Source organism: Chondrus crispus, genomic scaffold, assembly GCF_000350225.1.
Source record: "Chondrus crispus Stackhouse genomic scaffold, scaffold_328, whole genome shotgun sequence".
Lineage (NCBI taxonomy): Eukaryota > Rhodophyta > Florideophyceae > Gigartinales > Gigartinaceae > Chondrus > Chondrus crispus.
In genome coordinates, this window is record NW_005179214.1 from 30,472 (window position 1) to 56,857 (window position 26,386).

At 54.7% G+C, this 26,386-nt stretch overlaps 5 protein-coding genes; 1 reads left to right on the forward strand and 4 right to left on the reverse strand.

Annotated features, from left to right (window-relative positions):
- Positions 1-318: 318 nt before the first annotated feature.
- CHC_T00009467001 (WD40-repeat containing protein) lies at positions 319-4,361 on the reverse strand. XM_005717516.1 is given in 2 exon segments: positions 319-515; positions 516-4,361. The coding sequence occupies 1 exon segment, from the start codon at positions 4,359-4,361 to the stop codon at positions 516-518; it is 3,846 nt and encodes a 1,281-aa protein (XP_005717573.1). The 3' UTR covers positions 319-515.
- Positions 4,362-8,207: 3,846 nt separating this feature from the next.
- On the forward strand, positions 8,208-8,873 carry CHC_T00005951001 (hypothetical protein). Its single transcript, XM_005717517.1, has one exon. It carries the CDS (start codon positions 8,208-8,210, stop codon positions 8,871-8,873), a length of 666 nt encoding a protein of 221 aa, XP_005717574.1.
- Positions 8,874-8,931: 58 nt separating this feature from the next.
- Positions 8,932-10,411, reverse strand: CHC_T00005952001 (hypothetical protein). XM_005717518.1 is given in 3 exon segments: positions 8,932-8,988; positions 8,989-9,519; positions 9,520-10,411. 1 exon segment carries the CDS (start codon positions 9,517-9,519, stop codon positions 8,989-8,991), a length of 531 nt encoding a protein of 176 aa, XP_005717575.1. The 5' UTR covers positions 9,520-10,411; the 3' UTR covers positions 8,932-8,988.
- A 634-nt stretch (positions 10,412-11,045) lies between these two features.
- CHC_T00005953001 (hypothetical protein) lies at positions 11,046-11,384 on the reverse strand. Its single transcript, XM_005717519.1, has one exon. It carries the CDS (start codon positions 11,382-11,384, stop codon positions 11,046-11,048), a length of 339 nt encoding a protein of 112 aa, XP_005717576.1.
- Positions 11,385-22,904: 11,520 nt separating this feature from the next.
- On the reverse strand, positions 22,905-26,386 carry CHC_T00008901001 (ATP dependant DNA helicase PIF1). The gene is made up of 5 exons (XM_005717520.1): positions 25,549-26,386; positions 25,016-25,219; positions 24,406-24,967; positions 23,831-24,243; positions 22,905-23,734 (listed from the first exon to the last, which is right to left on the reverse strand). The coding sequence occupies exons 1-5, from the start codon at positions 26,384-26,386 to the stop codon at positions 22,905-22,907; spliced, it is 2,847 nt and encodes a 948-aa protein (XP_005717577.1).

Consider the following 26,386-nt stretch of genomic DNA (forward strand, 5'->3'; position numbering starts at 1 on the left):
TTCATGCTCCATCATGCTCCCCCCACCACTACCAACAAGCCACAACAAGCCACAGCCTCCCGACCACCGCCCGTCTTCGACGCTACACATGCCGTCGACCTCAACGCTAACACCGTCGTCAACACCGTCGTCAAGGTTTCTAATACCTGACAAAGCGAAAACCACCGCAAATCCGCCGTGCATATCTTGAACTTCATACTACAACGACTGATATCGCATGTGCCTGTTCCGCCTCCAGTTTTGTTTGCTGGTCTCGCTACGCGCAGTCTCTACGGACAACACTATTCCCCGCACACTGACGCAACTGCGCGCGACGCATAGAAAAGATGTACCGGCTACTTTTTTGCGGAGAGGGGCATCGAGGCGTCGGGTAACTAGAAACAACTTCAAATACATACAAATTTCTCCTGGCACATCATCCCTTACTACATATACCGTGGGTACAACCCCTCCTGTCCTGTCCTGGCCGGGACATCCCCTTTTGCCTAGTGGTTATTCACACACCCACAATCACACTACTGCACGAGCTCGTAAAAGTACAGTTTTGCTTCTACCTGGATCGCAATGTGCCGACCTGAAGTAGAACAGTACCAACGACGTCCCGCAACGGTTGCTAGGCGGATTTCGTCATCTCCTGTCTTGTAGAACACTCCATCTCCCTTTTGCCGAATCCTCAGTTTCCTCTCCAGTTTCCTCCCTAGATCCGCCGCCGTGAGTTTGCCCTCATTCGTATCGATGAACTGGCGCAGATCGCTCTCTTCGAGATACTCAACACCATCGTATTGCTTTTCGCAGACAACGCTTTGACTCGTCACGGACAGGATTAGTAACGTTCTTCCACGCAACGTCGCCATTCGCGACCCGTCCCGGAACCAAGCAATCTGCCTTAGACGTTCATTATAGTTTGTGCTATACCTTAACATCACCCCTGTCTCAATATCCCATATCGCAAGCTCTCTTCCAATTCCAAAGGCTACGCGTCGCCCGTCGTCAGACCATTCCAGCGCATGGGGTGGTACCATAAACTCATAATATTGGCACTGGTACCGATATGTTACACCTGTCTCCCAATTCCAGATCATAACTCCGACTCTGCTTGGTTTCCCATTTTCATCAATTTCAACATATCCAGTTGACGCGATCCACTTGTCATCTGGAGACCACTTCACCGAAACAAAAGAGCGAGAAGGACCATCATAAGGGAACAACAGAGCCCTAACAGAGAACGGAGCCCGCCGAACAGAGAACGGAGCCCGCTCAACAGAGAACGAAGCCAGCACACATTCTTCACCTTCTCTCCAGGGCCGCTTCACAAAGTTGAACCAATCTATGTGAACTTCGTCTGCAAATTCGTCTGAATACCACTCAAACAGACCGCGGTCCGCAGCCCATTTCAGGCCGACCGAATCTGGGACACGTTCGGGGGCATCGCCCATCGTCTCTCCTGTTTTGGCGCCCCGCAGCACGACCCCGCCATCTGTATGCCCACATGCCACCCTGATCGCCTCTCCCGTTCTGGCGCTCAACAGCACGACCCTGCCCCCGTTACTCCTACCCCCAAGCGCGATCTTCGTGTCGTTTCCAGCCCACGCCATGCACCCGATGTGCATGTAGCCGATTCTCTCCCATAACTTGTTCCCAGTCTTCCCGTCCCACAACCCCATCCCCCTTCTAAACGACACGAACACCCTCGTTCCATCATTGGACCAACATGCTTGTGCGTAACCATCCTTGGCCCGGTCTTCCCCGCATTCCCACAACTTGTCGCCCGTCTTGCTGTCCCACATCGCAAACGTTCCATCCACTGCTGCCGTAAACACCCGCTTGCTATCTCTAGACATCTCCAGACAATGCACATGGCTTGCGTGTGTCTCAGCATCCCCCCACATCTTCTTCCCCGTCTTCACATCGTACATCACTACGTCTCCGTCTCCAACCACAGTAGCACATATGTCATCGCTTGACCACGCAACAGCCGTGAATGATCGCCATTCCTTGTTGACCTCGTCGACTTCCTCTTCCTCCTCCTGCACCCTCTCCAGATTATCCCACCTCCAAATGACAATATTGCAATTCTCATCCGCAGAAAACATCCGCTTTCCATCTTCTAGCCAGCCCAAGACCACAACAGGCGACCCGCGTGTCGCGATGTGCCGCCGTACTTCTGCCCCGGTCTCTGTGTCCCTCACAGAAACCTCCCCGCCGTCACCGGAAGCAGCCAACCATCTCCCATCCCCGGACAGAGATATTGCCGCTGCCCAAAAATCATCAAATTCCGATATTCTCTTCCCCGAGCGTCCGTCCCATACCGACACCACACCCTGCCCGCCGCCACAGGACTCGCCACAGTACAACAGCGTCCCGTCCTCCGACCATGAAAGACAGCGAACGTATTCCAAAGGCGCGCTTTCCGCGATACTCCTACCAGTTTCCCCGTCAAAGATCCACAATCTTGCTTCAGATACTGTTTCTTCAACAGATCTTTTTCTAAGGTCCATCGCGACCACGCACGCGACCCGCTTTCCATTGTTCGACCACGAAATCAACCACTTGGTCCAAACGTAGTCGGCTAGTCGAATACTCGGCAAGCCAATCACCCGAACCATCTCCCCTGTCTCTGCACACAGTATCAAAATTGACCTGTTTGAGCCGCATTCTCCCATGCACGCCAACCGTTTCCCGCCCGGTGAAAGCGATACTTTCTTAACAACATGGCCCCCCATATTCGCTGCCTCCTTGATCTTCACACCTCTCTCAACATCCCACAACACAACCACACCATCTTCTCTCCCAAACGCTACTCGCTTTCCATCCCCCGTCAAGTCAAAAGGGCAACGGCCCAGGTGCCCTACATCCACTTCCCGTCCGACTCGCTCTGCTGTAGCTCCTGTATGCATATCCCACACCTGCACGCTTGTTCCATCTGCCTGTACTACCGCTACGTACTTTCCGTTCTCCGACCAAAACCTGCTCACACCCCATGCCACTTCAAACAACACGTTTTCTTTCATTTCCCCGTCCCGGAATGTCCGACGAAACAGATGCTTCTTATTACCCCCCCAAGCGATCACTTCGTTCTTAGCTGCGCATCCCGACATTCCCACCACCCTCCCCTGGTCCGGAAATATGTGTTGCACTGCGCCTGATACGTTCAAGCCAGGTGTAAGCGACTTCAACCACGGCTTCTCCGCAACTTTCTCTATCCTGCGTAAGAACTCTCCAATTACTTCCGACTCGTTCCTGAATCTCAACAGACCATCGTACAGCTGAAACCATACCTCTCTCGAACTTCGACGAACAAAGGACGCACTCAGCCTCGCCTGTCTAGCAATCTTCTGCAACGACCACAGCCTGCCTCCCGCTTCGCACCATTCTCCGTCTTCCCCGGCTACGTCCGTCAAAATCTTGAAATCCTCTTGAAGATTTAGCCCCTCTGCCCGAGTTAACTTCTCTGCCACCCACCTGGCATCACTCAAAACATCCCACAAATCCTCGCCCAGCTGCGCCCCCTTGAGATGGCGGCACAAGTTGTGTCGGAAATACTCGTCCTCCACCATATCCTTCTTCCACCCTCTCCCGCAAACCCACGGCGGCGCTTCTTGCCTGTTCTCACTCTCGTTCCATTGCCATTCTTGCACAAGCTTTTCATGCCACCTCTTCTCTCCCCCATTCCCACATCTCTGTTGCACGTAATCGAGCTGCAAATCGTGCAACCTGACTCCGGCGATCTTGCGACCACTTGACACTCCATCCTTTCGTTCTACTAGACTGGCCTCCACGAATTCGTGCAGCACTTTCAATGCCTGAGCTTTTCCTTTCCGTCTCCATAACAAACAGAGCACACTCAACGGCAACCATCCTTGCCGCCGAATGACCACCAGCGACTCGTACATCTCGGCGTAGGACATCAACTGCCCATCTCCTCTGGTCTTCTTTCGATCTATCATGCACAGCGAAACTTCAAACGCCATTGACAGGTTCTCGTATAGGTACGTCCCATCCGCTCTTTCGTCCAATAGTATTGACGATGTAGCTTCCAGACACTCCAAGTACTCATCAAGCACATTTTTCAGACAAAGTTCTTTCGCAATCTCACGATGTCTCGCAATCGCTCTGCCAACCACGGACAGCGCAAGCGGAAGCCCACCGCAAAATCTCAGTATCCTCTCCGTTTGATCCCCCAGGCCCTCAACCTCTTCACGTTGTATGTCAGCAGACTTCAGCAAGATTTCCAGAGAGGAAGCATCTTCTTTTGTCGAAAATTGGATTTCTTCGCTTCCCTCCACCACGCCCCACTCTCTCGCTGTGAACGCTGTACGGCTGCTGTTCTCCACATCCGCAATTTCTCTCAGTCTTGACATGACTTTACTCCCGGCTATGCCTTCTCTCCCGACCATGCCTTCTCTCCAGACATCGTCGATAAGTAACAAAATTGTCTTCCCTTTGAACCATTCTGTGACCCTCGAAACCGCAGATTCTAGCACGCTTTCTTCACGCACCGCCTTCGCTTGCGTTTCCCCTCCGCTTTCTCTCGTGATGCGGGCCAGCTGTTCCATTACTCCTCGTTTTGTCGCGTCTTGACCGAGCACCAGCCAGTATATACCGTCGCAAAACCGGCTGCGAACCTCTTCATCCGAGGCCAGACCGCGTAGGGCGCAAGACTTTCCGATGCCTCCCATCCCCTTCGTCCCCACAACCCCTCCACGGCGCGCTCCAACAGCACCAACATTTTGACGGTCTCCCGGACGCAAAACACTCCGCCTCAATCGTTCTTCCGGAGCCGTCATACGTTCCGTACTGTTGCCAGCATCTTCACTGCGTCCAAACTTCAGTATGACATGATCCGGGTTCTTTGGCACTTGAAACGAAGCCTTGAAGCCATCCTTCTTCGGGTCCTTCTCCGCGGATGTAGTACGCATTTGATGACGAGCATCGCCAATGACGTCGCTCCTCTTCGCCTCTTCCTCGAATGGGCCATGAACGCCTTCTGTCACAACATCGCTCGAATCCTCCTCACTTAGCTTTTTCACCTCCAGAAATACTTGTTCAACAAGATGTTCCCTTGCAAGATGGCCGAATTTATCTCCCGGCAGGTTTGTTGCCCTTACGTCATTTTCAATCCCAGTGATATCTGCCAGCTCTTTTAGCTCCCTCTTCACCATATCCGTGCTCGCCTCGCGTTGTCGTTCCTCGCTAAAAAATTTCTCCACTTCAAAAATATCCTTTCCTTCCTTATCCCGGTACCGGTCGGGCTCCAACTCTCTACATTCCCGAATACTTAGTCTGTAAAACACCGGAATCAATGTCGGTGGCCGCATCCCGCGCGCCATCGCTTCTCTCCGTCGGCGTAGGAAGCAGCGCAGCTCCCTCATAGTCCATTTTCGAGCGGCAAACTCGGGAGAAAGAATGAAAACGCCGACCATAGCAGACTCCATAGCCTTCTTCATTGCATCCGGTCCGTGGCCCCCGGTCTTTAGCGAGATTTTGTCGAGGAAGCAATTAAAACCCTGATCTTCCAATTTAATGGAAAGAGGACGTGCGATGTATAGCTTGTCCGGGCCAGCATGGCTTATGAACACATCGATAGACTCTTGCTGGTAGCTTTCCTGCATTTTTAAGTAAATCGCCAGACGCCTAGGACAAGACAGAAAGAAAAGAGAAGTTGATGAGGTGCGGAGTGTGTTTGCGTGAAAACGGCGCCGGTCGGTCGAAAAACAGGGATGCGAAGGTTGATGGCCACGTTCAGCGCGTGGCACTCTTGTCTTTGTCAACGGTCAACGTGTCTACGGCGTTGTCAACGAAAGCGGAATGAGTGGGGACGTTTGTGTGGATGAGTAGGATGAGACGAAGTACTTGCGCTTGCTGTTTCGTGAATGAACGCTCGTAGAACTCGAGCGTGGAAGGAAGCACCCAGGGTGTATTACAGCCTCGTGAATGAACGCTCGTAGAACTCCAGAGTGGAAGGAAGCAACCAGGGTGTAAGGGCTGTTTGTTGCTCGCCTCTTGATGGTGGCGGATTTGTCAGAACGCGGGGGAGAAAGTTTACTCTGTGCTGTAACAGGTGGCCTTCATGGCCACCAATATAAAAATATCTTGCGTTGTACTGTAGTTCACTGCCGACAAATCAACTAATTTACAGTACTTTGGGTCTGGAATAAGGTAAAAATAAACTCCAATCTCATCATCGCTTTCGGCCATCACCAATCACATCGACAACTGCCCTTTGACGCAAGTCGCCGACAATACAGAGTAAAATCACGATAGTGTGAGAGCATCCCTACCGGTAGAATCAAATACCCAAACAACCAAAATTTGATGATTTGATGTCGATTGAAATCCCCACCGGTGCAACCAAATCATCAAATTTTTGGTGTCGATCTAAAAATCGGAACCAAATATCAAGAATTTGGTTCGGATGGTCTCTGTTTGATTACCCTTGACAATCCAGTTGTGCACGTTCTATTGGTCGACCGAAACGGCTTCCCACCAAAAAGTGCATCGATGCGGTATTTGCCTCGAGATTACCAGTGTCTCCCGCCAGAATGCTCACTACGGCGTGCGTGCTCTTCCCCCCTTCCATCCCTCCAGAACGTTGGCGGCCCCGCCATCCCTGAGCGCGTCCTTCCCCGCCCGGCTCTTACACAACAACAACACTTCCTCGACCAACCAGGCGCGAATCTCCGCCATCTCCTCCCGTCCCACCTCCTTTGACCTCCCCAAGCACATTGCGACCGCCGCCGTACCCCCACCAACACATCATGGCACTCGTCCGCCATCGCGCAGTTCCGCACCCAGCTCGCCCCCGCCAGCCTCTTCTCCGCCTCCCCCGCCTCCAGCAATCTCAGCAACCTCGTCAACAGCTGTCTCTCCGCCTGCCTTCCCTCGACCAACAGGACGTCCCTCCCCTCCTGGCTCGCGCACGCATTCGACAGCCGCAGCACATTCGGAATACTCGGTACCCTCTCCACGAGCACGAGTAGCGTGCCCCTCTCCCGAAACCCGTCCGCGCCCTCCGCTTCGTCCACGCCCGGCGCGAAGCGCGTCAGGTTGGACAGCAGCGCCGCGTGCAGCGCGACGACGTCCGCGTCCAGGACCACCTGCGCTGCGAGCCGCACCGCGTCCGCGTGCGTCAGGGCCGCCGGCTCCTCGTCCTCCGACAGGTTCACAAGCGCAGACAGTGCTAGCGCAGTGCGATTCGCTGCCCAGCAGCAGCAGCAGCCGCAGGAGAACGTCGCTCGCGGCTGTCGAGCCAATCATCCGCCGCAGCACCGCTGCCGCCGGCGCGTATGTTCTCTCCGGGATCGCGCTGCTCGCGGTCGCGTGGGGAGCGCGTGCTGTCCGTGAGCAGGGAGGACAGCGCCGGCAGTCTGTCTTTGTCCACGGTGGAGGTGAGAGGGAAGGAGTGCAGACAGAGTGGCGAGGGAGAAGGTCGCGGGATGGGTTTCGAGTGAGCGTGCGACTACGACTGAGGGTGCGATACGAGGGTGAGTACGAGTGTGAGTACAAGGATGCGATGGTGAGTACGAGGGGAATGTACTTCATTTGGTTCTCACCGGTGGGGCAGTTCTTTCCGAAGCATCAAACAGCCAAATAACGAAACAACCAAATTCTAGGGAGCCAATCAAATTACAGAAAAAGTGTGCCAAGTGTTGTTATTTGATGATTTGATTTGATTGCGTACCGGTGGGGATGCTCTGAGAGCATCCCCACCGGTAGTGGCTATAAGTTATAAGTTATAACCGGTAGTGGTTATAACTTATAACCACTACCGGTGGGGATGCTATGATTGTCGGTCAGTGGTTATCACAATCATGGACCGCGCCGAGGCCACGTGGCCCGACGCACCCGCTAAGAGCCTCTACTCGGCAAACATCTTCAGCCCCGCCCTGCGGAGCGAGCCCAACTCCACGTCCACGAGCTCCGGCGATGAGAAGGGCCTCTCCGCCGCAGAGCGGCAGCAAGCGGTTGGTGACATTGGGCACCACACGGTGACCAACTACTACCGGTGCACGTTTGACGGGGCGGAGATTGAACTGGACAACTTTCGCGGGTGCTCCATGCAGCCGGAGCAGGTGGTCTTATTTGTGACGGATGACGAGTTTTTCAAAAGAGCGTCGCTCGTCGCGGAAGACCCCCTCAACCAGGTAAGGGTGGAGCTTCTCGCGCCGCGGCCTTCGACGTCGTCATCATCATCATCCTCGTCACTGATGCTGGACGAGCGCAAGACAGGCGTCACGGCCGACTTATCGCTGAAGAACATCTCCGTCGTGGGCGGGTGCGCCGTGGTACAGGCGGTGGTAACGGCGGTGAGCCTAGGCGAGGCGGAATTCGTGCAGGCGATTTACCGAGACACGTACCTTGCCAAGCGGGCGGTGGCACTCGACGTACCGCGCTCCAAGCTGCCGTTCTACCCACTGGACAAGCAAACCAAAACGTTGCTGCGACAGATGCCGTCGGCGATGTGGGTGGTGTCAACCAGCGCGGCCCACGGGGAGGATCTGGCGATGACGGCGACGTCCGTCACGGTGCCTGCGGCGGCGCGCGGGATGATGTGCTTCAATGTGGCGCACTCGAGCGCGTTCTACGCGGGGCTCGGCGGGGTCGGGGCGGGCGTGAGGCTGTTCGCGCTTTCGACAAGGCAGAAGGACATTGCCGAGCGGTACGTGACGAGGGCTGCGTTGGGGAAGGAGGATAGGACACGGGTGGAGGAAGAGTGCATGGTGGCGGCAAGTTGCACGATTGAGCATACCGAGGATGTGCAGGACCATCACATTGTTTTGACGAAGATTGACGGCGTCAAGGTGCCGGAGAAGGACGAGGAGGGGTTGATGCCTTTGGTTTGGCAACACGGAAAGTTGATCACGGAAAGTTGATCACGTAGCGGTAGGCGCCGGGTGCTGAGAGTCGGCCCTTGTGCGCTACAGTATTAAATTATATAAACGCTTTTTTAATTGAAACAAGGTCTTGAGCAAAGAAAAATGCAGCAACTCACAACTCAGAAATGGCCATTAGACTCGCCCCTCCCGGTGCACCGCCGTTCCCATCGCCGCCCTCTCGTTTCCCCCCCTTTCTATCCCGATCGCCTCCGCCGACGACACCCTCATCCTCACTGAAGGGAACGTCATCCAAGCCCTCGACGGTGAACAAAACACACACTCGTTCTCTCGTTCTCCCGCCATTTTTTGTACACGTACAAGTATGTGAAATGTATTGCAGAAGGGACTTCACTATACATGTATATATCACATTCAGGTTGCAACGTGTTTCTGACTGTCGTACCTCCGGTGAGTGAGAATGTCCGGCGAGCAAGAATGGCCGCGGCAGGAAACAATGTCGTCTCTGGCCATCCCACCGAGCACAAGGAAGAGTGCCTGGCCTCGGTCTACTTGACGGTGTAACCACAAACAAGTGCTGATCGGATAGCCACGGCGGTATCCCGTACCCCTGTCTTCTTCCTCCCTGTTTCCAACCATCTCTTAAGAGATGGTTGGAACAGGGACACTCAACACACTTACACATTAATACACATTAATGTGAGAGTGTCCGTGCACGGGCAGTTGCGTCCAAACAACCCAAAACCTCCATTTCACACAACCTCTTCATGCTCCATCATGCACCCCCCACCACTACCAACAAGCCACAGCCTCCCGACGACCGCCCGTCTTCGACGCTACACATGCCGTCAACCTCAACGCTAACACCGTCGTCAAGGTTTCTAATACCTGACAAAGCGAAAACCACCGCAAATCCGCCGTGCATATCTTGAACTTCATACTACAACGACTGATATCGTATGTGCCTGTTCCGCCTCCAGTTTTGTTTGCTGGTCTCGCTACGCGCAGTCTCTACGTTGGACGACACTATTCCCCGCACACTGACGCAACTGCGCGCGACACATAGAAAAGATGTGCCGGCTACTTTTTTTGCGGAGAGGGGCATCGAGGCGTCGGGTAACTAGAAACAACATCGAATACATACAAATTTCTCCTGGCACATCATCCCTTACTACATATACCGTGGGTACAACCCCCCCTGTCCTCGCCGGGACATCCGCTTTTGCCCAGTGGTTATTCACACACTCACAATCACACTACTGCAAGAGCTCGTAAAAGTACAGTTTTGCTTCTACCTGGATCGCAATGTGCCGACCTGAAGTAGAACAGTACCAACGACGTCCCGCAACGGTTGCTAGGCGGATTTCGTCATCTCCTGTCTTGTAGAACACTCCATCTCCCTTTTGCCGAATCCTCAGTTTCCTCTCCAGTTTCCTCTCTAGATCCGCCGCCGTGAGTTTGCCCTCATTCGTATCGATGAACTGGCGCAGATCGCTCTCTTTGAGATACCCAACATCATCGTATTGCTTTTCGCAGACAGCGCTTTGACTCGTCACGGACAGGATTCGTAACGTTCCTCCACCCACCGTCGCCATTCGCGACCCGTCCCGGAACCAAGCAATCTGCCTTAGATCTTCACTGTTTGTGCTATACCTTAACATCACCCCTGTCTCAATATCCCATATCGCAAGCTCTCTTCCAATTCCAAAGGCTACGCGTCGCCCGTCGTCAGACCATTCCGGCGGATAGCGTGGTAAACCATACTCATAGAGCTGGTACCGATATGTTACACCTGTCTCCCAATTCCAGATCATAACTCCGACTCTGCTTGGTTTCCCATTTTCATCAATTTCAAGAGTTGACGCGATCCACTTGTCATCTGGAGACCACTAGACCACTTCACCGCATGAGGGTACAGAGCCCGCGCAACAGAGAACGGAGCCCTCTCAACAAAGAACGAAGCCCGCACACCTTCTTCACCTTCTCTCCAGGGCCGCTTCACAAAGTTGAACCAATCTATGTGAACTTCGTCTGCAAATTCGTCTGAGTACCACTCAAGCAGACCTTGGTCCGCAGCCCATTTCAGGCCGACCGAATCTGGGACACGTTCGGGGGCATCGCCCATCGTCTCTCCTGTCTTGGCGCCCCGCAGCACGACCCTGCCATCTGTATGCCCACATGCCACCCTGATCGCCTCTCCCGTTCTGGCGCTTAACAGCACGACCCTGCCGTCGTTACCGCTACCGCCAAGCGCGATCTTCGTGTCGTTTCCAGCCCACGCCATGCACCCGATGTGCATGTAGCCGTCTGTGATTCTCTCCCATAACTTGTTCCCAGTCTTCCCGTCCCACAACCCCATCCCCCTTCCAAACGACACAAACACCCTCGTCCCATCATTGGACCAACATGCTTTTGCTTGTGCGTAGCGTAACCACCATCCTTGGCCCAGGCCTCCCCGCATTCCCACAACTTGTCGCCCGTCTTGCTGTCCCACATCGCAAACGTTCCATCTTCTGCTGCCGTAAACAGCCGCTTGCTATCTCCAGACATCTCCAGACAATGCACAGGGCTTGCGTGTGTCTCAGCATCCCCCCACATCTTCTTCCCCGTCTTCACATCGTACATCACTACGTCTCCGTCTCCAACCACAGTAGCACATATGTCATCGCTTGACCACGCAACAGCCGTGAATTCTCGCCATTCCTTGTTGACCTTGTCGACTTCCTCTTCCTCCTCCTGCACCCTCTCCAGATTATCCCACCTCCAAATGACAATATTGGGATTGTACTTCTCCTCCACAGAAAACATCCGCTTTCCATCTTCTAGCCAGCCCAAGACCACAACAGCCGCCCTGTGTGTCGCCATGTGCCGCCATACTTCTGCCCCGGTCTCTGTGTCCCTCACAGAAACCTCCCCGTCGCCACGGGAAGCAGCCAACCATCTCCCATCCCCGGACAGAGATATTGCCCTTGCCAAAAAATCATCAAATTTCGATATTCTCTTCCCCGAGCGTCCGTCCCATACCGACACCACACCCTGATCGTCGCCACAGTACTCGCCACAGCACAACCGCGTCCCGTCCTCCGACCATGAAAGACAGCGAACGCGTTTCAAAGGCGCGCTTTCCGCGATACTCCCACCAGTCTCCCCGTCAAAGATCCACAATCTTGCTTCAGATCTTTTTTTTTTAAGTGTCATCTCGAACACGCACGCGACCCGCTTTCCATTCTTCGACCACGAAATCAACCACTTGGTCCAATCGGCTGGTCGAATACTCGGCACGCCAATCACCCGAACCATCTCCCCTGTCTCTGCACACAGTATCAAAATTAACCCGTTTGAGCCGCATTCTCCCGTGCACGCCAACCGTTTCCCGCCCGGTGAAAGCGATACTTTCTTAACAACATGGCCCCCCATATTCGCTGCCTCCTTGATCTTCACACCTCTCTCAACATCCCACAACACAACCACACCATCTTCTCTCCCAAACGCTACTCGCTTTCCATCCCCCGTCAAGTCAAAAGGGCGACTGTATCTCTCTACATCCAGGTGCCCTACATCCACTTCCTGTCCGACTCGCTTTGCTGTAGCTCCTGTATGCATATCCCACACCTGCACGCTTGTTCCATCTCCCTGTACTACCGCTACGTACTTTCCGTTCTCCGACCAAGAACTGTTCTCGGGCCATGCCCCCCATGCCCCCCGTGCCACTTCAAACAACACGTTTTCTTCCATTTCCCCGTCCCGGAATGTCCGACGAAACAGATGCTTCTCATTACCCCCCCAAGCGATCACTTCGTTCTTAGCTGCGCATCCCGACATTCCCACCACCCACCCCTGGTCCGGAAATATGTGTTGCACCGCGCCTGATACGTTCAAGCCAGGTGTAAGCGACTTCAACCACGGCTTCTCCGCAACTTCCTCTATCCTGCGTAAGAACTCTCCAATTACTTCCGACTCGTTCCTGAATCTCAACAGACCATCGTACAGCTGAAACCATACCTCTCTCGAACTTCGACGAACAAAGGACGCACTCAGCCTCGCCTGTCTAGCAATCTTCTGCAACGACCACAGCCTGCCTCCCGCTTCGCACCGTTCTCCGTCTTCCCCGGCTACGTCCGTCAAAATCTTGAAATCCTCTTGAAGATTTAGCCCCTCTGCCCGAGTTAACTTCTCTGCCACCCACCTGGCATCACTCAAAACATCCCACAAATCCTCGCCCAGCTGCGCCCCCTTGAGATGGCGGCACAAGTTGTGTCGGAAATACTCGTCCTCCACCATATCCTTCTTCCACCCTCTCCCGCAAACCCACGGCGGCGCTTCTTGCCTGTTCTCACTCTCGTTCCATTGCCATTCTTGCACAAGCTTTTCATGCCACCTCTTCTCTCCCCCATTCCCACATCTCTGTTGCACGTAATCGAGCTGCAAATCGTGCAACCTGACTCCGGCGATCTTGCGACCACTTGACACTCCATCCTTTCGTTCCACTAGACTGGCCTCCACGAATTCGTGCAGCACTTTCAATGCCTGAACTTTTCCTTTCCGTCTCCATAACAAACAGAGCACACTCAACGGCAACCATCCTTGCCGCCGAATGACCACCAGCGACTCGTACATCTCGGCGTAGGACATCAACTGCCCATCTCCTCTGGTCTTCTTTCGATCCATCATGCACAGCGAAACTTCAAACGCCATTGACAGGTTCTCGTATAGGTACGTCCCATCCGCTCTTTCGTCCAATAATATTGACGATGTAGCTTCCAGACACTCCAAGTACTCATCAAGCACATTTTTCAGACAAAGTTCTTTCGCAATCTCACGATGTCTCGCAATCGCTCTGCCAACCACGGACAGCGCAAGCGGAAGCCCACCGCAAAATCTCAGTATCCTATCCGTTTGATCCCCCAGGCCCTCAACCTCTTCACGTTGTATGTCAGCAGACTTCAGCAAGATTTCCAGAGAAGAAGCATCTTCTTTTGTCGAAAATTGGATTTCTTCGCTTCCCTCCACCACGCCCCACTCTCGCGCTGTGAACGCTGTACGGCTGCTGTTCTCCACATCCGCAATTTCTCTCAGTCTTGACATGACTTTACTTCCGGCTATGCCTTCTCTCCCGACCATGCCTTCTCTCCAGACATCGTCGATAAGTAACAAAATTGTCTTCCCTTTGAACCACTCTGTGACCCTCGAAACCGCAGATTCTAGCACGCTTTCTTCACGCACCTCCTTCGCTTGCGTTTCCCCTCCGCTTTCTCTCGTGATGCGGGCCAGCTGTTCCATTACTCCTCGTTCTGTCGCGTCTTGACCGAGCACCAGCCAGTATATACCGTCGCAAAACCGGCTGCGAACCTCTTCATCCGAGGCCAGACCGCGTAGGGCGCAAGACTTTCCGATGCCTCCCATCCCCTTCGTCCCCACAACCCCTCCACGGCGCGCTCCAACAGCACCAACATTTTGACGGTCTCCCGGACGCAAAACACTCCGCCTCAATCGTTCTTCCGGAGCCGTCATACGTTCCGTACTGTTGCCAGCATCTTCACTGCGTCCAAACTTCAGTATGACATGGTCCGGGTTCTTTGGCACTTGAAACGAAGCCTTGAAGCCATCCTTCTTCGGGTCCTCCGCGGATGTAGTACGCATTTGATGACGAGCATCGCCACTGGCGTCGCTCCTCTTCGCCTCTTCCTCGAATGGGCCATGTACGCCTTCTGTCACAACATCGCTCGAATCCTCCTCACTTAGCTTTTTCACCTCCAGAAATACTTGTTCAACAAGATGTTCCCTTGCAAGATGGCCGAATTTATCTCCCGGCAGGTTTGTTGCCCTTACGTCATTTTCAATCCCAGTGATATCTGCCAGCTCTTTTAGCTCCCTCTTCACCATATCCGTGCTCGCCTCGCGTTGTCGTTCCTCGCTAAAAAATTTCTCCACTTCAAAGATATTCTTTCCTTCCTTATCCCGGTACCGGTTGGGCTCCAACTCTCTGCATTCACGAATACTTAGTCTGTAAAACACCGGAATCAGTGTTGGTGGCTGCCTGCCACTCCTTATTGCTTCTTCCCTTCTACCTAGGAAGCAACGCAGTTCCCTCATCGTCCATTTTCGAGCGGCAAACTCGGGAGAAAGAATGAAAACGCCGACCATAGCAGACTCCATAGCCTTCTTCATTGCATCCGGTCCGTGGCCCCCGGTCTTTAGCGAGATTTTGTCGAGGAAGCAATTAAAACCCTGATCTTCCAATTTCTGGGAAAGAGGACGTGCGATGTTTAGCTTGTCCGGGCCAGCATGGCTTATGAACACATCGGGAGACCGTATCTTTCGCCGTTTTCTGCTTGGTCCCGTCTCTTGCCGGAAGCTTTCCTGCATTCTTCCTAAACAGCCAGACTCCGAGGACAGAACAGAAAGAAAGAGAAGTTGGTGAGGTGCCGAGTGTGTTTTGCGTGAAAACGGCCCCGGTCGCTCGGAAAACAGGGATGCGAAGGTTGATGGCCGCGTTCAGCGCGTGGCACTCTTGTCTTTGTCAACGGTCAACGTGTCTACGGCGTTGTCAACGAAAGCGGAATGAGTGGGGACGTTTGTGTGGATGAGTAGGATGAGACGAAGTACTTGCGCTTGCTGTTTCGTGAATGAACGCTTGTAGAACTCGAGCGTGGAAGGAAGCACCCAGGGTGTATTACAGCCTCGTGAATGAACGCTCGTAGAACTCGAGCGTGGAAGGAAGCACCCAGGGTGTATTACAGCCTCGTGAATGAACGCTCGTAGAACTCCAGAGTGGAAGGAAGCAACCAGGGTGTAAGGGCTGTTTGTTGCTCGCCTCTTGATGGTGGCGGATTTGTCAGAACGCGGGGGGTACTCTGTGCTGTAACAGCTGCCTTCATGGCCACCAATATAAAAATAAAATGGCTTAATGCTGCAATCAGTAGGCAACAATACAGTACAACAATAAAAAATGGCTTGCGTTGTACCCTTCTCATTGGCGTACTGTGTGACACGGCTCAAATTGGGACACCAAAATTATAATGCCGCGCCGCATAGTTTCGCCATATGATGGGTTGATCGACCTTGGTATGAGGGAGTCGGAGGCACATGGTTGCCGACCGAGGAGACGGCGACGGCAGCAGACGGGCACCATATCTCCGTCTGCGGCAACGGAGAGCTCAAATTCAAGCTCTGGGGCACTACGTTCGTCGAACCCGTAAGGGTAGCTGAGAACCTCCCCAGCAAGGTTCTGATTGGTAGTCGGTTTTGGCGTCGCTATGGTTTGGTCTTAAATCTGTCATCTCCACGAGCTGAGATAAGGGTTGAGGGAAGGCCCATTCGCGGAAAGGTGACGAAGACGCGGACGAACAAAACCGGCCCGGAACTGATGGCAGCAATATCCGACGCAGACGTCGACACTACAATTTTGGACATAGAATTGTCCCAGTTCCACCCGAAGAAAGCCGTCCTAGAAAGGCTACGTGAGGTACTGTGGAAGCACCGCGCGGTGTTTAAGGGACTTGGCCGAATCAAGGGCGTGCAGCATAGAATTCAACTCGTAGAGGGTGCCATTCCCGTTTGCTGCCCCATAAGGAGACGTTCTCCTCGGGAAGAAGAGGTAGAGCGAGCAGAGATGCAGAAACTACTCAAGAGAGGAGTCGTGGAGCCGGCTTCATCGCCTTGGGCCGCCTGTAATGTTTTTGTGAAAAAGAAGGACGGCACTCTGCGTGTAACTTCAGACTTTAGAGAGCTTAATGCGTTAACAGTCACTGATTCGTACCCCATGGAGGATGTACGCGCCACCCTTGACTGGATGGCTACGAAGAGCATTTTTTCTACCTTCGATCTTAAGGACGGATTTTTCCAGATCGAGCTCGAAGAGAGCTCTCGCGATTTGACAGCTATCCGAACAGTTGTCGGATTGCTTCGATACATCCGCCTCCCGCAAGGCATGAAGAACTCGCCTGCTGTGTTCCAACGAATCGTTAACCTCATCCTGGGGGGCAGGAAGGGTCTTGACATCGGGGCGTTTATGGATGATGTCAGTCTGGGCACTGACACTGTGGAAAACATCTCCAGTCCGTGGACTCGACACGGAAGACTTTCTACGACGCGGGAGCAAGACTAAAGCTATCGAAATGCCAATTTGGCGTTCGTGAGGCCGAGATATTGGGTCACAAGATCGACAACAGCGGCATTCGGCCGTCGGACACGCATGTGGCGGCGATTAGGCAGCTCGTCGAGCCAGGCGGAGGGGAGGGGCTCATGCGGTTCCTTGGATTGATGAACTTCTTCTCTGACTTTATCGACCATTTCTCGAAGATTGCAAAACCTCTACACGAGGTGCTGGTCGGGACCGGTTTCAACAAAAAAAAGAAGAGAGGCCAGAGATTGTTCATTCTGGACTGGGACCGCCGTTGGGGGGAACGCCAGAGAAGGGCATGGACAGACCTGAAGGAGGTCTTGAGTGACACGGAGTTTCTCACAGCACCAAGACGAGGCGCAAGCAAGAAGCTGATGACCGACGCCAGTGCGTACGGCCTCGGCGGTGTTCTGCTGCAGATGGGAAAAGACGAACGGTGGCATCCTGTGGCTTTTACGAGTAGAAAGCTCACTGACGCCGAAAGGAAGTTTACAGTAACCGAGAAGGAGTGTCTTGCGGTTGTTCACAGTCTACGCAAATGGCGCTTCTACCTACATGGGGAGACGGACGTGGTCGTGATAACGGATCGTTGTTCGCTGAAGTGGCTCATGAGCCTCAAGGATCCACGGGGAAGATTGGCGAGGTGGATGGTGGACATTCAAGATTTCACCTTCACAGTCCAATATGCCCCAGGCGGGGAGCTTGTTGTGCCCGACACCCTAAGTAGGGACTCCGTCGAGAAGCCTCTTTGCGCGCGCTGTTACAAGATCATCGAGGAACGGCCACTCGAAGGGAGAAGAACCGAGGCTATCTGCGAACTAGTAGACTTGTCAGGCTTCGGCGGTGGCCCTACCGCGGGAGAATTTCGTGCAGCACAGCGTCATGAATTCGGGGACATCGAAGAGTTCGCACACAAGAAGAGAGGCGCTGGATATTTTGTGGATGAAAAGGGGCTTCTGCGCCGTACTAGGGCGACACGGGAGCTCATTGTGGTACCGGAGGTGCTGGTGGATGCAGTGCTGGACGCGCTGCATGGATCAGAGCTTAGCGGGCACTACGGGGTGAGGCGGACCACGGATCGACTTTGCCGTTCCTTTTGGTGGCCTGGTTGGAAGCAGAATGTGGAAAAGCGATTGCGATGCTGCGTGGCATGCACCGCCACAAAGGCTGCCCAGCCCGCAAAGCACGCTAAGATGGTAGTTTATCATCCGCAAAGGAGGTTCCAGCAAGTCGCAATCGACGTCCAGTCCGTCACACCGAGAACTGCAGCCGTGAGTGCAAACATTTTAGTGATCGTTGATACTTTCACGCGCTTCGCTCGCGCGATTCCTATACCGGATGAACGTGCTGACACCGTCGCCAAGCGGATACTTGCAAGTATCCGCTTGGCGACGGTCCGAAAATTGACACCCATTCGTCATGACGAATGGGTGTCAATTTTCGATCCTATGGAGAGTCTTTTGTCGGATCGGGGGCCGAATTTCATCGGGACTGTAGTCAAGAAGATGGCGGAGCAACTCGGTGGGAGACGTGTGAAGACCTCACCTCTCCACCCACAAGCAAACGGCTGTGTGGAGATGTGGAATAGGACTTTGATGCAGGACGTTGCCTGCTTCATGAGCGCCGGGAGCGAGGATTGGGATGCGCACGTTGCCCTAGCATGCTTCCGGTACAATACAGGCGTGTGCGAGGCTACTGCTTTGACTCCATATGAGGCAATGTTTGGCATCCCTGCGTTTATGTCTTGGGGTCCTGAGGAAGCCAGCCGCGTTCGAGGAGAGCCGTATGACCTGGGAAATCATCTCGAAGCACTACACGACAGATTGCTGTCACGCGGAATGAAGTCAAGGGAAGCCGCTGCGCAGGGATATGACAAAGACGTGAGGCACCTGGGATTTGTTGTCGGAGACCGGGTTCTGGTGTGGTCTCCAGAACTCGCCAGCAAAGAAGGTAACAAAATCATCCGACCCTGGCTCGGACCGTACCGCGTTGACGAAGTCCTGTCTCCCGTGAGCTTCCTCCTGAAGTCAGAGTTGGGGAAGAAGGTCGCTCGCGTCCACCCGAACCGGATGCAGAAGATTGCTGCCGGCGCGACTCAGACCTGCGATGCGAGGAATGGCGTGTTTCCGGATGGATTGAGACTACTCGAGCGCATGAAGGATTGGAAAGAATTTGTGGAGCCTCGAACTGGGAAGAGGCAAAGGCTGTTCAAGGTTCGTATCGCCGGCAGGAAGTCCCCAAGCTGGACAAAAGAGGAAGACATACCAAACGTAATTGTGCAGATGTTTGATCGCAGGGAAAGAGAATCGCGGAGCAATCCCGGGGAATGAGCAGAGGCGAAGGAAAAGGGACGGATGTTGAGGAATGACTTAGAAACACGTGGAGACGTGGATAACGAGTCCATGAACCGGAACTGAAGGGCACGCGCGCTCCTGTAGGGAACCGAAAGCGCGGGGGATCCAGTTCCCGAAGGGAAGCGAAGACGGCACCGGATGGCAGGAGTCGGGGCGAGGCGAGCGCGGGGCTGTCCGTAAGGGAAGCGAAAGGAAAGGCAGCGAAGGATTAGTCATTTTTATGGGGCAAGAGAGGGAGAGAGACGACGAAGGGAGTAGGCAAGGGGGGATCAGAGACAGCCGAGCCCCCTCGGGGAAGTAGTACTTAATAGCCAACCCTCGGAGATAGACAAGAGGGGGGCAGAGACGGAGCAATAAAGGAAATTGAGGGAGGATTCCCATTCAACAGGTTGCTCGGTGCCAGGCGGTTGAGATAATCGCAACAGTACAACAATAAAAAATGGCTTGCGTTGTACCCTTTCATTGGCGTAGTGTGTGGCACGGCTCAAATTAGGACACCAAAATTATAATGCCGCGCCGCATAGTTTCGCCATATGATTTTGCTAAATTATTTCGCAACGAATTAAATCTATTCGTTTGATGAAAAATAGTCATGCTCTGACAAACGGTCAGTTTTCTGCTCCTCATACTTTAGCAGAGGTTTCCGTCGCTCTCAATAATGATTATGTGTTGCGCAACATTCTAAGAAAAGATGTATGCCTGTAAAAGAACCCCACACCTAAGAAATCTAATAGAAAATTCCTCGCAGCAAGAAACGCAGCGACTGTTGGCAATTTGCAGTCCACTCGTGCTCGTTTGGAGGGGCGGAATCCTCCAAAGGCGCCCGTACCCGACGTTTATCACATTCAGGAGTATAATGTAGAGAATGATACTGCAAACAAAGAAAATAGGGACTCTCAAAAACGTCTGAAAGCGCAGTCTGCGGTGTCGTCTCTCGAAGACATAGTCGGCGACGACTTGCCAATCTCGCAATGGCCAAGAGCCCGAAAACAGCGGAGGTTGAGGAAGGCGAGTTGTTTAGGACCCGCAAGCACACGGCAGCGCCGGCTTTGTTGGGTCTCTCCCATTACAGATGAAGCGTGAAAGACATGAGATTTCTCGTCGTCCCACTTTGACCCAGGCATAGTTTGGAGACTAATTCTCCGGTCCAAATTAAAGATGTTTTTCCTCAAATACGCACTGCATTCACATATTTTATCATAACTTCTTATGTGTCCCACATCAAGCCAATGAGAAGGGTACTGTAGTTCACTGCCGACAAATCAACTAATTTACAGTACTTTGGGTCTGGAATAAGGTAAAAATAAACTCCAATCTCATCATCGCTTTCGGCCATCACCAATCACATCGACAACTGCCCTTTAACGCAAGTCGCCAACAATAGAGACTTTACTGTCGTTGTGTTGCCACTTCGTGAGGCCGTTTGTCAACGGAGGACCGAGCCTGCGCGAGGGAGGACACACGGGTGACAATTAGTCACAGAGACAAGTGGGCTCCGTGCGCGCTTCGCGCGCTGAGCCAAGTCCCTTCCTCCTCCGCTCCTCGTTCCGCACACGCCGCCGTTCCCCGTCCCGCTGCTCCCCCGCCCTCTGCGCTAACTCTCCCGTCCTCTCTCCGGTCTTCGTAGCCCCTTGCCCCCTCGTCTTGCCACGCGTTCGTCGCCCCTGCGCCCCGCGCGCGGTCCGCGCCGGCGCCCTCCGCGCCGGCGCTCACTTCCGCCTAACACTCCGCTCGATTCCGCCTAACACTGCTACCCGGCGGCGGATCCCGGCACCCACCCGCCCGCGCGCTCCCTCTTACACCGCCGGCTGCGACACCTGCTCTGCTCGCAGCAACCACCTTCCGCGTTCCTCGCCCCTGCGCGATGCGCGCGGCCCGCGCCGCCGCCCTCCGCGCCGCCGCTCGCACCACCTCCTCGACCGCCCTGTCCCGAGCTCACCCGCCCGCCACGTCCCCGAGCCGCAGGCACACCCCGCCCACAAGCCGGCAGAACGTCTACGCCACGCCCGCGTCCGTCCGCCCCGCCACCGCTGCCCACCACGCGCGTCAACCGCCACATCTCGCCGCGCCCCTCGCTCTTCGCCACGTCCTGCCCGCATGTTGCGCAGCAGCCCCACGCAGCTCGCGACCACGCGCGCGTCGCCGGCCTGCCCCTCCAGCAGCGTCCCCGCCGTCGCGTGGAACTGCTTTGCGTGGAGCTGCATGCACACCTCGTCCGCGATCGCGCGCACGCCCGTCCCACCCGCCGCACTCGCCCACCACGGCGTCAACGCCCGCCTCCGCTGCTACCCGGCACACTACGTCCGCCACCGTCTCTGCGCAACCCGGTTGACGCCCGCTCGCCGTCGCGCCTCCCCCGCCCCCCGGCACGCGCGTCCGACAGGTTTTGCAGCCCGCTCGCCGTCACGCCTCCCCCGCCCCCCGCACGGGCGCCGGACAGCTTTCGCAGCCCGCTCGCCGTCCTACCTCTTCAGCCCCCCTGCACGCGCACCGGTCGAAGCCCCTTGTAGTACTCCACGCTGTCCACCTCCGACCCGGTCCGCTCCCGCACCCTCCGCTCCCCCCTGCGCACGCACGCGTGTGGTGCTACACGCCGCCCCGCCCAGGCGCCCCCCCCCTCTATTCGCCACGGACGCCCCACGCCCACCCTCCCACACCGTCCCCATCGCCGCCCCGGCCCACACCTCCTCCACGTCGTCGCCGCACACCCAAAACTGCTCTCCGCCCACCATCATCTTGCAGCCCACCGTCCCTGTCGCCGCCCGTCGCCGCCCCGCCCTGCACTTCCCCGTCGCCGCGCATCCACATCCGCTCCCCAACTTCGAAGCTTCACGCGCTGCGCATCTCCGCCTTGAAGAATTCCGGCCCCCCACGGACAGCCGCCCGCGCACCACCGCCCCGCTCACGACGCCGTGAGCCTCCGGCAATTCGGGCAGCCCCGTGTCTCACGTGTCCGCCCCCCCGTCGTACGCGTCCATCTACTACACCGCTGTCACGTGCTCGCAGTGCCCGCCCCAGTTCTGCCGACTATGTAGATCCGCGTGGCGCGGTTTAAACGGATCCGGGCTAAAATTTGTAGTGTACTGTAGCGCGGCCGCGCTCCGCAGTCCGCAAAGTCATTTTAATTCTAATTTTTACACTTGTCACCGCCACGTGTCCCCGTGGCGGCCTGGCCTGCGGCCAGGCCCCGCCCGTGGCCGCCAGGACACACGTGTCCCCGTGGCGCGGCCTGACCTGCGGCCAGGCCCTGCCTGTGGCCGCCATTTGTCACACAGACTGGCAAACAGACAGACAGACACGGATTTTTAGTGCCTGTGGCAGCCACGTGTCCCCGTGGCGCCCTGGTCTGCGGCCAGGCCGCCCCGCACGTGGCCGCCGCCACTTTTCACGCCACTTTTCACCGCAGCGCAAATGGCAAGGCAGGCACACACAGACTGGTAAACAGACAGACAAACAGACACGGATTTTAGTAGTTGTGGACAAGTGGGCTCCGTGCGCGCTTCGCGCGCCGAGTCAAGTCCGCGTGGAGGAGCAATAATTCGGAAGGGTGGCAAAGGCGAGATGTAAAGAGAATGGCGTTTACTTTTTTGATGACTACTGAAGGACCTCGGGGTACACTACGTTTCGCGTTGTTGCATCGGACTCTCGAGTGAGGATAGTGACGTTGCTTGAGTGAGTAGTCCTCGATAATGCGACGTAGAGTTGACCGTGCGAGAAGCAATGATCTCGGAGGTCGAGACCAATGCGGCCACCGAAGGACTGGCCTTGGGCTTTGTTCGTTGTAAGGGCGAAGCACGTGCGAATGGGGAACTGCGTTCGAGTAAAGCCAGGAATGGGAAAGTTGTCGTCACCTGGTCCGCAGGGCATTTGTGGAAGGCAGAGTCTGTTGCCTTCATGTGACCCCGAGGTAACGCGTAGAAAGAATAGTTTGTTGGTCATTTTCTCGATGACATATCGAGCGCCGTTGACGTAACCGGAAGTGGGATCGAGATTGCGCAGAAGCATGACGATGAAACCTTTCTTGAGCTTGAGCTTGTGGTCTGGTAGATCAGACCCGGCCGTCAAGGTGTTGAGCATTTCCGTGGGATAGATCAGCGCGTTGGTGTCTTCGCTCTCGACCTTGTCTGCGCTTAAATATGTTCGATACGGTCCCTGCATCATGTTGCGGATGACTTCGTTGACCTGCTCGAGCGGTCTGTTCTTTGTAGTGAGTATAACGCGATTTGTGAGCCATGTAGGGTCGACGTGATTGTCTCGAATGCCGTGGAAGACCTTGAGGCATAAATTGCGGATGGTGTGCTCGAACGCTACGGACTGTGGTATTGAGATCCATTCCGGGCGCTGATCGCATTGAAGTCTGCCTTCCCCGACGCTGAGGAGGAACTGTGGGAAGTTGAGAGCCTCCACATCTGCTGCGGGGTCCCCTTGGAGAGCAGTGAGGCGCATGTTCTTGGTAAGGCACAGGAATCGGCACTCTCGATACAGCGGGGAAGATTTGACGCACGCGCTCACGATTTGACCTCTGGACCCGCCCGGAACGACGGGAAGGATTTGTCTAAAGTCTCCAGCGAGCACGAGGAACTTTCCTCCGAAGAGCCGGTCGGTTTGCATCAAGTCGCAAAGGGAGCGATCGACAGTCTCAATGCAATTTCGATAGCACATGACGATCTCGTCCCATATGATAAGATCGACTTGTTGCAATGTACGACCGGTGTCGGAGTTTGTGGAGAAGTTGCAAGTGCTTTTGGCAGATACAGGAATGGGAATCTTGAACACGGAATGAGCGGTGCGTCCACCGTCGAGCAACACTGCAGCAACAGCAGATGTGGCGACGGCGATGACTTGCTTGGGGCGCGAACGAAGGAAGTCTTGAATGGCGCTGAGCACGAACGTTTTGCCTGTTCCGCCAGGAGCATCGAGGAAGAAGAGACGACTACTTTGTGTTGGCATAGAAGGTCCCGCAACGGCGCTGGAGGATCCTTGAAGCAATGCCGAGACGGAGACGCCTGGAAGCATGGAGCCTACTATTTCGTCAAAGGCATGGCGCTGATTTGTGTTTAACAGCGGCAACGATGTCTGTAGTCGCTCTTCGCACTGCTGCGCTTGTGCTTCGGGTGTCTGGATCTCGTTTGGCTGTTCCGAAGCGGGCAGGCTGTCATCGGGGAGTGGGAGTCCGAAGTGTGCGAGCGTCCAGTTGGAACGCACCGTCTGCAGGGCCTCCTGTACCTCTCCAAGCACGTAAGATGTGTCGTGGCGATCATCGCGAAGCTGCTGTCTTCGAATGGGTTGTCCGCGTGCGCGATTGCGAATATCGGTGAGAAACATGTGCAGGTAGTCGTTCCACAGCGAGAGAGGGTCCGAAGGCTGGCAGTGTGCCAGAATCGTAGCAAACAGATGAGAAAGAGGAACGAAGCTTGACCGGAATGAATCTCGGATTGCGTGCTTCCACTCGGCATCGTTGGCCAGCAAACCAAGTCGTAAGCACGCTTGTCGGAAGCTGGTGCACTGCTCGCCGTCGATGTTTCGCAAGTTCTCGAAGGATGTTGCCCCCGGCACTTGTGTGAGGAGGAGGCGAAGAAAGTAGCGCTCACCCTCCCTCGGACTGACAGTATAGATTCGACCGACTACGTTGGCGCCCGTGCCACTGAAATCGTAGGCTTCCTCTTCGCTGCTGGCGTTCCGTCTTCGCAGGGATGCTCTTGGACTGCATGACTTGCTGCTTTTCTTCCACGTAAAGTACTTTGGAAACTTGTGGTACCGAATATGCCTCGCGCTTGGGTAATTTTCGTTGGCTTTAAACCACTCAGTCAGCTTCGTACCTGATGCCGATCGAGGCGCCGCCTCCTGCTCTCTTCCTTCCTCAAAGTAAACCATATGGTGGTTGGGCAGATGCATTGAAAGTCTGACCACTGGAGGATTGCGATCCACAACATATCAAAGGAGGATAACCTCCATGCGGCCTCCGATGCAGACACGTATCTAGCATCTTGGAAGTTCGAGATCTCGTCGTAGCACTATTTTTTGGCAGTGATTTCCATGGTCACTCGGTCTTGTCCCTTGCACACGTACTTGAAGAGGTACTTGATTCCGCCAACGCGTGACACGCAGAGTTCCACATTCAAATGGAAAGTGAACGATCTTAGAAGTAGAGGACTGTGGGGCACGAACCAGGAGTTGTCGACCACGACGGATTGCTGTCGTCGGCCAATACGGGAGGGACGCTCGATAGAGACGCCACCTGCCGAGGGGGACCTTCTGCGGTACGTGATGTAGTACTCACTTTCGGACTGGCTGGTTTCGTGTTTGAACGGTTTTGAAAACCTTTTCCTGCAGTACTGCTCGCCCATGCACACGGCTGTTGGATTGCGTTCTCCACATGGGTTGTGAATCATATGCTTAAGCACGACCTCTTGGAGTTCTGGATCTTGGGCAGACGGGATCTCGGCAGAGATAATGCGGTCGACGTTTTCGGGATTACGCAGATCATTCTTGGAGACCTCATCTAGGAAGAATACCACGTGAGCGTGGGGAAGACCTCGTTTCTGAAATTTGATGACTCGTACATGGGCAACGACGGTTCCGAACACATCCTCGTTGATGACCAAGAACATGAGATCCTTCATTTTGAGACGAAACACACGTGCGCACAGATCCAGTCTGTCCTGAGGAGTTTGATTGGGCAGCAGGGCTCTTGTGATCTCCGGCCAGCTAGGATTGCATGTCATGGTGAGGAAGATGTCCGGGTGGCCAATTTGGTTAGATATAGCAATGATGCCGTGCATCTGCTGCCTCATGTAGCTGTCACATCCGATGTGCGTAAAAGGGAGAATGAACAGTCGTCCTGCTCGTACAGCGTCGGCTTCATCTTCAGCACGACCGGAGTCTCCTAGGCTGTCGCGAAGTGAGGTGTAGTCCGCCGCTCGAAGCTTTGTCTGGTTGTGGCGGAGATACGAAAGCCTTTCTGCCTCCACTTTGCAGAACTGGTCAACTAAATATTGCTGAAAGAGTCGCGCTGCGTGTAAGATCATGATGAACTCACCTGCCCTTTCGAACAAATGCCATCTGTAGAACATCAT

What these genes read in the sequence shown, in the direction of transcription:
- CHC_T00009467001 (XM_005717516.1), bottom strand. Translation starts at nt 4,361, where the DNA reads ATGTCAAGACTGAGAGAAATTGCGGATGTGGAGAACAGCAGCCGTACA.
- CHC_T00005953001 (XM_005717519.1), bottom strand. Translation starts at nt 11,384, where the DNA reads ATGTCTGGAGATAGCAAGCGGCTGTTTACGGCAGCAGAAGATGGAACG.
- CHC_T00005952001 (XM_005717518.1), bottom strand. Translation starts at nt 9,519, where the DNA reads ATGTGTAAGTGTGTTGAGTGTCCCTGTTCCAACCATCTCTTAAGAGAT.
- CHC_T00005951001 (XM_005717517.1), top strand. Translation starts at nt 8,208, where the DNA reads ATGCTGGACGAGCGCAAGACAGGCGTCACGGCCGACTTATCGCTGAAG.
- CHC_T00008901001 (XM_005717520.1), bottom strand. Translation starts at nt 26,386, where the DNA reads ATGATGTTCTACAGATGGCATTTGTTCGAAAGGGCAGGTGAGTTCATC. An exon ending in CAGAAGGTCCCCCTCGGCAG is followed by an intron (nt 25,220 to 25,548) that starts GTGGCGTCTCTA and finishes GCAATCCTCCAG; the next exon opens with TGGTCAGACTTTCAATGCAT. An exon ending in GAAAAGCAGCAAGTCATGCA is followed by an intron (nt 24,968 to 25,015) that starts GTCCAAGAGCAT and finishes GCGAAGAGGAAG; the next exon opens with CCTACGATTTCAGTGGCACG.